Source organism: Rhea americana, unplaced genomic scaffold, assembly GCF_003343005.1.
Source record: "Rhea americana isolate MKP2758 unplaced genomic scaffold, rheAme1 scaffold_367, whole genome shotgun sequence".
Classification (NCBI taxonomy): domain Eukaryota; kingdom Metazoa; phylum Chordata; class Aves; order Rheiformes; family Rheidae; genus Rhea; species Rhea americana.
In genome coordinates, this window is record NW_028186498.1 from 46,791 (window position 1) to 59,737 (window position 12,947).

Sequence of the window (12,947 nt, forward strand, 5' to 3'; positions counted from 1 at the left end):
TTAACTACATTAAAAGCTTTTCTTTCTTTTTCTTCCAGGGGAGCACACAGCAGCCATGGAGGCCAAGCTGGAAAAAAAGCCTATCACACTGAAATGCTCAATAATAATAAACAAAATGAAACACAATTTCCCTTTCATTTGGAAACAGAAATTAAGATGATCAATCTGCAACTCCTTCTGCCATAGCAATGCAAATACCTGCAAAGGTGGTACATGACAAGGAAAGTTTGATGGCACTGTACTTTGAGRATTGCACAAGAATGCCCGTAAACTTGTTACCGAGTCATCACAAGAAAGTCATCTGAATATGAGTGGAATTATATCTCACCATTTTAACGGTCATTACTGGGAAGCTAGAAAAGCACTGTGCAGAGTGTAGAACAGAAAGAGGCACCTAGACCTTCTAGTTGGGGCTACACAAGGAACAACCACAGAACTAAGCTCTGGAAAAATGGCAACCTCATGCCATATACAAGCTGCAGGCCTCTCCCATCCCTAAAACATACYGACTACTCAAATTGTTAAGGTGGATGTCAACACAGAGCACGTACTGGATTGAGCCAAACTGTTCAAGGTACAAGGTTTGTTCTAAAAAGAATAATATTTTTACTTGTCTTTAGAAAAGCCTGGCCACTGCATTCTTCTCTGTACAGTGTCAGRGAATCACACAGGGTGGCTGAAGATGGAAGGCACCTCCAGCGATTGTCTAGGCCAATCCCCTTGCTCAGGCAGGGCCAACTAGAGCAGGGTGCCCAGGACCGTGTCCAGTCCTCCCCAGGTGCAGAGTTTTGCATTTCCTTTTGTTGAGTTTTACGAGGTTCCTGTCAAAATTTTCGATGCTGTCAGTACTGAGCCTACTTCACTGTAGAACAGTTTCTCCAGCATCCTGCAGCCACTGGTATTGTGCTGGGACAGTTAAGCACACCTAGGTTTCTTAGYGATAGTTTAAATCCACGTCCTTTTGGCAAAAGGATGGAAGTGCTACCTTCTGAACTATCATTTAGTGTCTTAAGTAAGCCAAAGAAAAAGAAGTGTGTTAAGGATTCTAGATTTTTTTGTTGCTACTTATTTTGCTGTCTTGGAAGCTGGCATTTCTCCATGCAGCAGGGGGTGATACTGAACCATCAAAAGGAGATGCTGCTGTGCCTCACGCGGCTGCCTGTACCTGCTCCCAGCTCACTCCGCTCTCCATCAGGTCGGGGAACTTGTCATGCTGCGTGCAGTCGCTTCCCAAGGCGCACGTGGGGAGCTTCACCTCGGGGCAGCTGCAGCCCAGTCATTCACCTGCAGCCTTTATATTCCGGTGCTCTTGTACTATGGCTTACATTCTGGTCCTCACCCACCTGACCCCCGCTCCGGCTGGTGCCCACGCCAGCTGGGTCTCTGCGATGCGCTCCACGGCCTCGCAGCGGCTGCACCTGCCTGCGGCCCGTCAGTCAGGCTGCTGCGATAGAAATGGCATCGCAGTCCTCATCCAGCCATGGCGTCTTCCTCTTCCTCTGTCCTCAGCTCTCTGTGCTACCAGGAGAGTCTTCTGATACTCCAGGTGAYATCACTAGGCATCTCCCTAGTTTTCTGTAGGATTCATTTATTTCCTAAAGATGACTTCCATGAATTTATTTAAATTACACATTAGAAACTAGAACTATCTGCTTCTTTGATGCTGCAGGGTTATAAAACATGGACTTCCAAACACTCCCACTCTCAAGTAAGACCCCCAGCTCTGGTATACTAATGATTAAGTTCTGGTTTCCTTCAGAAAAAAAGGTTTTTAGCTACTGGATTAAACTACAAAGTAACAGTTTGTGTGAATTAAGTTACACATTAATAATTACCAAATCCTACAGATAGGTAGTATCTGTTGAACACAGATCATTCTATCTAGATATTTGTACTGAATAGAAATAATATTGTAATTTTACGTAATAAATTATTACTAGCCGGGATCATAGAATTGGGAGCCATACAAACATAAGTCAGTTGTATTTTATCCCAAGTTTAAATCACAGACAACACTAAATAACAGCAATCCATTTTACTTAAGCCAACCTGCTTCTCCATTCCCCTCCCCCTGCTGCCAATAATCACTTGTGAAAAATCAAATCAAGATCTATCTTCTAAGCAGGGTCCCGGATACTCTGCGGGCAAATAGTTAAAATGAGCCAAATGTTTTATCTTACTGTCTCTGAGCCAAAAAGACATGTTAATACTGAAAATTTGGGCACGATCCTTCTTTCATTTAAACTTTACTAATTCCTTGAGAATCAAGAAAACATCTCATGCATATTCCTAGTTTAGTGATGCACCTAGGTCATCCTATTCCCAAGTTCAAAATACCCACAAACTCATTCAGCATCTATTTCTCATTGTTAGAATGGCTGAAGATGATGAATGTATCCAGTTATGGATCCATTATATCAAAAATTACTGTGCAAGTAGTTATATCTGAAGTGTTCAACTGAAAAAAAATGTTTTTTCTGTTGGGATTCCAAAATTTGTTTAACTAACAGTAAACCCTATACAAGAAAGGAAAGGGAAAGCTATCAGCAACAAAACCCCTTATCTTTAAGTGTTTATCTAYGTATCTATGTAAACCAGCCTGTTCTAGTGCATTGTGGTTGAAATCATTAAAATGATACACCAACAAGATGAGTTGCCATGCATTATCAGAAAAAATATATACACAATGTACACAAGAAGAAGAAACAAATCTATTCTTACTTTTAGCTGTAAGAAACCATCCTAGAAAATGGTGTGACAGGAACTGACCTTCTTTTAAAGAGAGTGGGGAAAAAAAAATCTCTCCACTAAGTTTTCACATGTAAAAGGTCTCATTTCCTTCTATAATATTTGTGCTTTTTTCAAAACATTATCAGCAGGTGCACCAGATTTCAAAAACCTCTTGTCCTTCATCACAAATAATTGTGCTGCATATTATATTAAGAAATACAAGCAGAGAAATTTAAGTGATGGGAGTTCAATTAAAAACAGCAAAATCTCTGTTGCATATAAAATAATTCTGCAACTGAAATCAAGTTTTAATGAGACACAAAAAAGAATACATTTTCACATATTTTTAATTATATAGAATTTCCTCAAATATGATTTTTAATAACATATTCCATTAGGTTAACATCATATTTTAAGAAAGTGCATTTTCTGATTTCATTTTAAGTCTGATTTTGAGCAATTATTGTGTCATTGTTCTGCAGCAGAAAGGTTGAATTCATTTACTGTGTGGTTATGCTAGTTATGATTGATGTCGCTTCTCCAAATGATAAACCAATCACCCCAATGATGTAATGTCATTTTAAGAGTGCTATAATCACATTTCTCTCAAACTGGAAGCTCTGATGAGTTCTAACAAAGATTTATTGTAGATTAAAGGCCTTCATAATATCAACAATAGATTGCTCATTTGATGGCAGATTTGATTAGGTAATTTTTTTAGGCAAATGAGTTTTCCAGATATATCAAGAATGGCTATTGTGAAGGGCACAGGGCAGTACATGTGGATGGCTACCACCTCATACCGCAAAAGATTCATCTTAAACTTGTTGAGGAGTTATCCTGTAATTGTGGGGGCTGAAGTGTACAATCAACCATACAGGAGGACACTTATTAAATAATGCTATCTGTTTAAGACGTCTGTGAACATTTCATCTTCAGCATGTACTTTATACAACAGAAATGTCTAAAAGAAAAACCAAGAAAGTGTCAGGAAATAATTATTAATAATCGGTACCTGGCATACTATCTTTACGTATCAATAATATATCGGATCTAAGACTTAAGTGTATTCAAAACTTTTTTTAACCCAAACCCCAATTCAAACAAAATATTTAAACCTATACACTGTCTCCCAAATGTCTGGATTAATGTTTCTAGGCACTAGTTTCCATAGACACTAAAAATAAACAAAAAAAAAATAAAACATGATCTACTTTTCTGTATCATGTAGTTGGTACAAGCTACTCTGAAAATCTTCCAAGTAGAAGGATGAACCACAAAGAGAGGTTACTGTTTCCCATTTAAAGTATATGTCACTATCTCTGGTGTTTTCTRTGAACTCTCTAAAAGAAATATTGCAAAATCTGCAGAAAAAAAGCAAGATAGATAGAAAACATTTATTTAATTTCTAAGRAAGTATTAAGTCCTGAAAAGCTCATGCTATAAAACATTCTCAGTGTTGATCAAACCATCCCAAGTGTTTTTGTGGTCAAAAATAGATAGAAAGAATACAGGTGTTTCCTATACCTTGGAAATTGGAAGTGAGTCAATATATACTGCATGAGAGTTTATTAAAGAAGGAAATGGAATATTCTTGGGAAAACATATGGTAAATTACAGAATGAACAAAGCAACTACTAAAAATCAATTCAAAACATACCTAAGCATGCCGAAAAGGTACCTTGTATTACTCCACAGTCTGTAAAAAACATAAAATTCAAAGCTATTAAGGATATAAAGCAAGCAATGACTTATTTAAAATGGGATATAAAGAGCTCTCCCATCACATTTGTAGATGTTCTTTTATTGCCACTTTCTTCATTTGATTACAAAGGAAAAGCCATACTGGTTCACACTCACACTCCAGAAGCCATACTCCTCATGTACCCAGTACTGAAGCACCCTCCAAATCTCTGACTATTTTTGCTTCACATTTCCTGATCTTGATTTATTTCTATTTAGCAACCTTCATTGTATCTCTCTTCCAATTACTTGTCCGGTTTCCTCTTGAACCCTTGTAAACTGTTTGATTCATTACATCCTTCAGCCAGCGTTCTCTGTTTTGTTCTTTATTCCTTTCCTAAACTGTTGACATTTGCCTGCAGCTGAGCACTGAATTGAAACTTGCATATCCCCAAGAACTCACTTCTCTTTGGTAATGGCCCATCATTAACCTGTCATCTGGAACTGCTTTTTCCATGAGTATCACTACATTTCTCTGCTCTGAATTACTTCTGACATTTTATTGCTCTGTTACTTTATTGCATAAGGTCTTTTTGCGATGTTTCATAGTCTGACCTTGTTATTAACACCCTACCCTCAGCTAACTTTTGTACTTTCCTGCTCACCATCTTCTCCAGGTGTCTTCATGGCCCATGAAGCTTCACTGAGGAGCTCCTTTCTCTGAGAGCGCCAACCATTTACTCTCAGCATTTGTGTCCTGTCTTTCAGATAACTACTTTTTATGCAAGAACTTTCTCTCTTCCCCTATGGCATAGCTCAGTTTCTTTTAAAGCATTTAGTGATAGATTTTGCTGAGAGGTTTTTGAACCTCTCAGAGAACTTCAACCACCAGATCACCCATACTCACAAATGGGTGGCCTCTGCAAAGAACTCTTAAAGGTTTCTATGGCAGGATTATAGAAGCTTCACAGAAGCTATACTGACTGATCAAAGATGGAATATGTTATTTAGGTATCCACTTTTTTTTTCCCTGCTTCTATGTTTTCTATCAAGTTGATGAGTTCCATCACAGATGAAGGGATTTGAGGGCTGCAGGTCAGTCCCCACATCACCCAGAATCACTGTCAAAAAAAAAAAAAAAAAACCCAGCCAAACAAAATTGGCATCACATTTTCCGTCCTCAAAACTCAAGCACCTAGAAAACATGCTCAGACTCTGAATAATTAGTACCTTGTGCGTGTCTGTTGAAGATGTCTCATAATCTGTCTAAATTTTAATGTACCTCATAGAGCAAAGGGATCACATGGTTAAAGGGTAATTGAGGTTGGAAGGAAGCTTGGGAAGTCCCTAGTCCAACCTCCCACRGAGCAGGGCCAGTTCTGAGGTCAGACGAGGTTGCTCAGAACTTTATCCAATCTAGTCTTGAAAATCTCTAAGGACAAAGGCTGCATAACCTCTCTGGGCAGCCTGTTCTATTCCAATGCTTGACTGTCCTCACAAGGGAAAAGTTTTTCCTTAGATCAGGTCTGAATCTCTTATCTTTCAGCTCATGCCCATTGCCTCTCATCCTTCCACCGTGCACCCCTGGCCATCATTTAAATGCTCTATATGCATCCACTGAGGCCAAAATTCTCGCACCACATAGTATCCTCCAACATCATTCAGATCTGTTACAGGAAAGAGCGACCKTAAGCAGACAGGTAACTACATATTCTATTTTTCTATCATATAATAGCTGTAGACCATGCCCTACAGTCCTACTGGTATGTATCATATTACCAAATCAGCTTGTTTATCTTGGGAAGTTTTCAAGGACAAAATGTTATTAAATGAGGATCCTAAACATACATTAACCACAACTATATGTTGAGAATAGCGCTATTAAAATGAACTGCAAGAGCCAAGTACAGCTTTATATGGAACTTTCGCCTTTTTATGAAATATAAACTTGTAGTTTCCAACCAATAGTCAGGAACTGCACAACAGATGTTTATATTCAAAAATATAAGCAAAAAAATAGATGAAAACAAAGAAGGTTACTGTATCTTATTTTCTAATTTTTTTGCTTATACTTTTGAACATAAGCATCTGTTAATGTTCAAAATAGTTTGTGTCTCAATTCCTCAATTTCTGGCTGTCAAAATGGAAAGACGACATTTGCATTTAGAAAAAGAACCGAGTTCTACAGTTGATACAGCTGATAAGCAGAGCTTCAAATGTTTATAAAGCTGTGGCCTGAATGACAAGGATTAATTTGTGGAAAATATCAATATCTTAGGTAAGTGTGACATTGGGAGTATAGAATCATACAGATTCTAAAACAAGAACAGACACAGAATAACAAAAGCAACACACGTTTTCAGATACAGAACCTCATTGCCTACCTTAGATACTGGATTAGCCTGTGCAAAACAAAACAGTACCACTGTGTATACACTTCTCCTCTACTAGAGGCATCCACAAGCAGGAAACGAACTTTGAAAATTAAATCCCTCTGATGACAAGTATTCAATTATAACTTTTACACTACTGAAAACAGGCCTGAAATTGAAACAGATCTCTATAGTAAAATGAACAACAACAAAAAAAACCACAGTATTTTCAAAAAAAGCTTCAATGAAATAAAAATCCAAAATTTCTGTTTGCCTCACTTCTATATATAGTCTTGATTTTGTAGTGATGAAAACACACATTTGCAAGAAATGTAAAAAATGGCATAAACACGTCACAAACAAACATCTGTATGTTTGCAATTTTCTTACCACTGCTGGAAGCCTGCTGTGGCCCTGAGCATGCTCTTAGCAGGTATGAATTAGGAGAGAACTCCTCATCAGGATTGGTGTCCATGATTTGATGGGACGTATTGCTGTCTAGCAATGGCATCTGGCAGCTAACTGGTGGAGGATTATGAGAACTGGGCAGCTGAGCAGATGGAAGAAGGCTAGACGAGGATGTAGGTGGAATGGGACGACCTGGGAAAGAGGACACAGGGATCAAAGATCAGCAATGAATGTAATGAAAAGAAAAAAACCCAACAGACAAGTAATTACACTGTAACTGTCCATCGTTACAAATGATTACTGCTGAGCACAGTCAAAAAACCTCTCTGCTGGTACTAACTTGCCCCTTTGTATCATATTCAAGGCATTGTGAGCAGCAATGTTGTGAAGTCATTCCAGAAATGTCTCCACAGCATCAGCTTGTAACTCATCAGGCGAACAGATTCACTGGTGAATGCAAATAACTGAACACCGCTGGATAAGAGGTGGTCAGTTCTCTTCGTATACTGACAAATACACAACAGCCAAATGCTGAAAGGCCCCAAGCCTAATTCACAGATCCTGCAAAATCCAAGCACATCCTCCACACTATTTCATCAGAATTTTTTTCGTGGTTCTTTCTACAGTCATTAGTATTAGTTCTATAAAATTAATGCAATATAGAATTAAAGCACATATGTAACCATCTCTTAAAATAATGTTCTCCTCCTGATATTTTTTACAGGGAAATTCTGTAGTACTTACACCTAAGTGCAGGCCTAAAGCTTTACTCAATGAATATTTACATTGCTTGCATTCTGTCATTTGTATCAATCACTTCAACCCAATAAAACGTTTAGCTTATTAGCTTAGTGGAAATTTTGCCATCAATTTCAGCAGGTTTTGGATCAGAACACTGGGAACATTCCCACTGTTTTAACTGGCACTGTTAGCATGCCTGATGTGAGACTCAGAGAGCGCGCAGTGGCTGCAACAAACATCATCTCTCTTATTGCAGTTGCTCATTCTTGCAAATTCCATCCAACCTCCTCAGCATAACCAACCCACTCCCCAACCAGACACGACAGTGAAGTACTTCTCCCATGCAACAGAACTTAACCACTCATCTCCCACTCTAGCAAGTTTTGAATATATCATTCTGAAAGATCTTCAGAACCTATTTCTGTTTACCTTCCYGTTATTTTCCCTCTCTTCAGTAGCCTTCCCAGAGGCAGTATTTTCAGAAACGAACTAACACAAATGCTGCACCATTAAAATAGTGTATAYCTGATATCCTAATTTTTCCCTTTATTCTCTAAAATCTCTCATTTGACTAAAGTGATGTGGTTACTTACTTAGGAAGCTCTTTAGAATATAGCTGTACAAGATGTGTATTTTACACTCCCTACTTTCTCATAATTTTAAGTTCTCTTTTTTCCCTCCTCATGCAACTATGAAGTACACTTTAAAGCGGAGATRTGTAAATGGATGCATGTAATGGGTCTGACACCACTGAGTCAACGGAAGTGTAACTACCGATTTCAAAGCTAGCAGGACTAGAAACAATATACCTAAAAAAACTTAGTAGACTGATTCTGATYTTTTTTTCTTTTCTGGCTATAATGGGAAAAAATATTAATATAATTATAGCTTTCTTGCAAAGTCCTGCAGACTCCTCAAAAGGCTCTATAACTTGTATATACGCCCAAGTAGCTTGTGAGTAAATGCCTACATTTACACCATTGAACACCATTCATGGGGCAATCTCAAATTTGTGGAGTTGGGCTATACCTGAATATGGGTTGGAAACCCTATGATTTCATGTTCTTTCATTTCATTCTAGACTGGTGTTCTAGGGCAGAATTTCCCTCCTGACTCACCAGACAGATTCAACTCTGAAACGTGATTCTTCCTGTGTAAGATACATCTCAGCGCACTGTAACAACCTTAACTTCATTAACTAAACTAGTGGTATCAAKCCAGCCAAAAAGAAGTTCACACTTACTCATTCTTTGCTGTTGTGAACTTTCCTTTCAAAATTTTCTATCAACCTATTCCATCAAATACACATAGGACAAAGACAGGTTTTGTTTTGTGAGGTTTGTGTGTTTTTTTTTGCATTCCCTATTATAGTATGACTGGTTATAGGAATGAGAGGAATAAGAGAAACACRTATTCTGATTTTTGGAAATACATATCTTGTGCTTTGGAGAAATTGTTCATAAATAATTTATCCATGGGAAAACATAACCTCTGTGATACTGCCAAAGTTTCTGAGGCAAAGAGAGATCTGCCGCTCACTAGCTACAGATGTTAAAATGCAGCAAAACTACAAAAAATGACGCATCCTTATTTCYATCACTCTTAAAGAAATAGTAGTGGAGCAAAGGTACACTGGCTTTTTCATTATTTACATTTCCTTAGTTTCTGGAATCACCTTATATGAATTACACTAAGGTTTATCCTATTAGGTAATCTTCCAGAGACATACATCAAATTCCCAATTAAAAAAAAAAAAAAAAAAAAANAAAGAAAGAAAGAAAATGAAAGAAAATTCCAACAATATGAGACTTTCATTTGGGGAGTAGCAATCAACCAAAGGTACCTGTAAATACTAGAAAAAAAAAATACCTTCATGGTACGAGCAAATAGCATGAATTACTTTCTTGCTTTCAAAAAGTTTAAAATAAAAAAATCTTGGGAGACAGGAAAGCATGACTCTCAYGCCTTTTTTAATTACATTTTTAACACCACAGAAACTGACAATAAAATGAAATAATCAAGTTATCACAGGACAGATACAGGTTTAAGGTACTCCATAGTAACCCACATCTACCTTCTTTTACACTAGAGAACATYTGAAGTATATACCAAGGTTTTCATTGCGAGCTTGTATTTACCAAGAAGTAATTGTAATATTGAAAACATGAACAATTACTTATTCGTGATTATGCTATTCCTAAGAAATAGTACAGCAAATATGCTAAACATCCAAGGGAAATGACTGAGCAAAAACAATTTCTATTARTTTATTTGCAATTTCTTTTGGGAACAAACAACTAGGGTGAGATTTGACCTATCTCAGACAGGAATGTGACCCTGTATACATTGTCTGCATTTTATTTTCACATATTCTGGCTCTACTTACACATTCTGAAGTTAAAAGAAGGTTTATATATTCAGAATCTACCTTTACTACATCATACAAAAATATACTACTGTATTATCAAAACATTATATGTGTGAGCGGATGAGATGAAGGGAAAAAGATTTTGCRTTCTGTGTAAACGTATGATATTTCAAAGAAACTTAGGAGCATTTTTGCAGACTATGTTGAAAGTTTGGGGAAAAAAATAAAAACACCTAAAGAAATATTCTTTTGCATAGGAAGCTAATCACATTGTTATCTTCATAAAATAAAGTAGCCCAGATGCCCAGTTCCCTGAAGCCCAGGTAAAAGTTCAATTCTGATTGTAGCTTAGACGAAACAAGTTATCAAGCTGTTAACCTTTCATCCTGCTCTGGTGAGAAGTTGGTTCCTGAGGAAGACTGGTCTACAAGCTCACGTTTAACTGAAAAACCTAGCTGTCTATGAGCCATGGAACCTATCGCCAGCTGGYCTTGTGGCCAGCTCTCTCTGGTAAGTCGCCAGATTTGATTTAAGCTTTTCTTGGGCCTGGGGCAACTACAATCCCTCCGTCAAGCTGACTTCAGGCATCTACTAAACATCAAGCTCTCACTATGGCCTTTCCCTCCACAGCAGTGGGGCTCTGCTAGAATTTCTTTTCTCTGTAYGGCCATTTTTATTTTATTTTTTTTCCTCCTTGAAACCTGTCCGATATCTTATCTTTAAGACATCCATCCTTTTGCAAAATTTGGTATGAAATGAGTTGAAAAGCTACTGAACAGGAATAGAAAGATACATGCACAGAGAGATCCTACTAAGCTTTTTTTCCTYAGGAAATGAATCAAAAAGGTAGCTCACTGCACAGCTGCTGGAACGACTGTGAAACTGCCAGAGAGAAAAGAACATATATGATCAGGCTATAAAGGGCAAGATGTATACAATGTACTTTTTACTACATATTTCTTAAGATAGAAAGAATGGGTTCACTTCATACAATGTGATACTATTAGTACAAATAATTTGGTCAAATACATTCAGTGTTTTACAGCACCATTTAAAACGACAGACTGAGCTTTACAGGGTTTGTAAATCTGAGTTTCTTGACAGCTCTAATCATATACTTGCAYATAGCTTAACAGACACATTTTGGAACCTCCCATCTCTCAAAACGATTCACTTCAGTCACTTCACAGTGGGACTTATATTACAGTATTATAGACATATTGTGAAATATAGTATTAGCAGTTACAGCATTACATTGCTATTATCACTGCTTAAAATCATAAAGTAGGAATCAGTACAATTTTTGTCTAACTTCTTACTGATTAATACATTAACACTGGTAAAGTTTCTATGGCTAAGATTCTTATCTAGTTGTGCATTGACAGAAGTTACATGTAACGGATACTTCTACAGACAGAAATAACGTAATTGTGKAATATGCCCAAAGAAATATAAAGGAGATTCAGATACTAAAAGGGAAACTGAAGCCTAAAAACTACTATGTTACATTTTCAATTGGAAAAATTAGCCTCGGTTCTTCAAATGTTTCCTCATACGCATATTCATACTGCAAACAGTCATGCATGACAAGGACTCATACAGGTATCAGCTACAGTACTTGTAGGGCATTTTTCAAAAAATGAAGCAAACAACAATAAAAATCTTTTCCTTTTTCATCTTTATTACTTTCTCCTGTCATTTATCTTATCTTACTGATGAGTGTGAAGAAAAAATTCAATAACTCTCCACCTAAGGGTATTCTAATTTGGGATATCTTTGAGGTGTTGCATTGCACAAAAGCTATTTCTGCMATGGCCTTTCCTACCCTTTTTATCCTTCTTTTTTTCCCCATAAAATTACACAGCAAACAACACAGACTTGCTATTTCCATTTTTTTCTTTTTAACAGTCATATCTTTTCTTCACAAACCTAGAAACTTTTATGAAACCACACTTCAATTATTGCTACACTCTGATGACCCTTCGGCTTAAGRTCTGCCATAGTCACCTTTCATAAAAACAGCCTTTGCTTGTAGCTGTAATGCTGCCACAGTTCTACAGCGATCTTCAGGAAGATGCCTACAAACACTGAGTACGCAAATCAGCTAGTGGTACGAGGATTTCCTTTACTCACCTTGCTAAGGGCAGCTTCATAAAGAGACAGAGACTGAATAARGTGAAAATGAATTGAACACCAAATTTAAAAGTCACACAAGAATGGGTCCCCCCTCAAGGATGAATCCATTGAAAAGTCTCAGAAATGTAAAAATGAGAAAATTTCTAGGGCAACATGCCAGCATGATAAACAGTGATTGGAGCAAAGTTGCTGTTTCTTTATTTGAAGATAAACTTCAGAAATGAGAAAAGTGTGTGAAAAAGTTCTCCTTAAAACAACGAGGCCAAAAATTAATACCGTACTGGGAACTAAAGTTTGTGCAAGGGACACAGGTGTTCAGATTGTAGTGGTGAAAGCTAGAGGCAAAAATAATGATCTAAGCATCTCAGATATCTAAAATCTTGCAACCTGCCATCCAGGTCAAAGCTAACACAGTCATTCTGGCTGCCTCCTGCCTCACCTTGTCAAGGAGGTACAGGGAAGAAAGCCATAYGAGACCAGGGACATACTCAGAGAGCTTGGATTCTCCC

General features: G+C 37.4%; 1 protein-coding gene across 1 annotated transcript in view; it reads right to left on the bottom strand.

Moving 5' to 3' along the window:
- The window catches only part of LOC146591662 (teneurin-2-like), a gene marked incomplete at its 3' end in the record, with an annotated part of 412,163 nt that overhangs the window by 42,683 nt on the left and 356,533 nt on the right, over nucleotides 1-12,947 (bottom strand). Inside the window, exon 5 of the mRNA XM_085312482.1 lies at nucleotides 7,176-7,385. Within this exon, the coding sequence (XP_085168608.1) occupies nucleotides 7,176-7,385 (210 nt within the window). The remainder of the gene's footprint in view (nucleotides 1-7,175; nucleotides 7,386-12,947) is intronic.